This window comes from Camelina sativa, chromosome 19 (assembly GCF_000633955.1).
Source record: "Camelina sativa cultivar DH55 chromosome 19, Cs, whole genome shotgun sequence".
Classification (NCBI taxonomy): domain Eukaryota; kingdom Viridiplantae; phylum Streptophyta; class Magnoliopsida; order Brassicales; family Brassicaceae; genus Camelina; species Camelina sativa.
In genome coordinates, this window is record NC_025703.1 from 16,674,310 (window position 1) to 16,676,007 (window position 1,698).

The 1,698-nt window shown below is 34.5% G+C and overlaps 1 protein-coding gene across 1 annotated transcript; it reads right to left on the minus strand.

Moving 5' to 3' along the window:
- Positions 167-874, minus strand: LOC104767903 (F-box/kelch-repeat protein At4g23580-like). Its single transcript, XM_010491866.1, has one exon. The coding sequence runs from the start codon at positions 872-874 to the stop codon at positions 167-169; it is 708 nt and encodes a 235-aa protein (XP_010490168.1).

Genomic DNA, 1,698 nt, shown 5'->3' on the forward strand with positions numbered 1-1,698 from the left:
GGTCATCCCACAACCTAAACAGTTTTTCCAAACCTTTCGAACCCTTTAAATAGGTCCAACAGTTTTCTTCCGGGTCGTACCATTTGATCATCCCATGACTACAACTATATAACACGTTCTCTATCACACAATAAGATGTTGGGCAAAACCATCCCCTCCTCATAGCTTAGCCTCCGGCTCTCCATCTACCTTTATTCAGCTTGTAAGTCACAACAAGTCTCTCAATACACTTCACGTAGACACTTCCATCATACCCTACGCTTTGATACCTAATACCGCTACGTATTTTCTGGCCAGGACTTGACGACTCAAACTCCCAAGTTTGATGCATCGTATCGAATACCTCCATCCAGTTAGTTGCATCGAGATTTTTGCAGCCTCCGGTCACATATATTTTTCCATCAAGGACGCAAACAGAAGGGGACTCTCGTGCCACCCGCATGCTTGGGGCCTCACGCCATGTGTGGGAACGACAGTCCATGACCATGACTCTAGAAGATGCATTGTTATCCTTTGTGAATCCACCAATGGCATAGATATCAGAACCAACCCTTGCGTTATCTGACTGGTACGTAGAAGGAGAATTGGGAGATGTAATTGGGACCAAAACATTCTTGGAGCTATTTGGTCTCCCGCAGAGACTGAACCATCGTTGTTGTTTGCTCGTATGGAATCTTAAGCACACGTAGAGACAACTCTCTGTGCAGCCTAAGAGGATTCGTGTTTGGTAAAGCTCAGTTGAAGCAAGGAGGGAGCGGAATCTACTGGAAACTAAGGAGAGAGTGTGGTAGTATAATCTCGGAACACGGGCTATGCAGTTTAATATCAAATCATTAGGAAGCATCATCAACGTCATTGACTCTTCTCTATTCATGGTTGTGCATCGCCTTTTACTCACTAAGGGTTTTATGGTTGCAGTTTTATTTGGAGAGCACACTTTATCTAAAACTTCTTTCACTTGACACACTTTTTGCTATTAGAGCACTTTTTGCATCATATTTTCTACTATTTATTAATTTTATGACTATTATACTCTTACTAAAAGCAACAAAAAAATACAAATATTTTTATCTCATTTCTCATTTTTCTCTCTCTTCATTTTTTGTTTTTTCTCTTATTTTCCTTCTCTCTTTTTCATTGCATATTTTTTTTTATTATTATTCTCTATATCCTAAATTTTAGATCATAAACCATAATCATAAATTTAATTTCATAGCAATTTTAACAAATGCAGCCAAGTCTGAAGGTATTTTACTAATAAACATGAAACTGAAGAAATTTTGACTCCTTGTATTAGATTTTTTATAAATTTCCAAATTCATTGATGTTGTTCTTAATTGATAAAGAAGGATTTGAGAATTATATCACTGGTTTTTGTGTAGAAACACTTGGAAAAACAGAAAGATTAAAACTCTCTAACCAAGTGTTAACTAGAATTGTCCACTTTTTTCTATTCTTCACTTTTTTTCTTTATCTTTTTCTTTTCTTGTTTATCTCTTTCTCTCTTTGTAATCATTTTATTTAATTATTATGACATATATTTTCAATTTTGTTTTTATGATTCATTATAATTTTATTTTTTCTACATTTTAAGATCCATTTTACTATATTTAAAAATGAATAATTGTATTACATATTATCCAATTATAGTTGAATATTTGTAAATTATTATGTGGATACTTATTTGTGGATACTTTT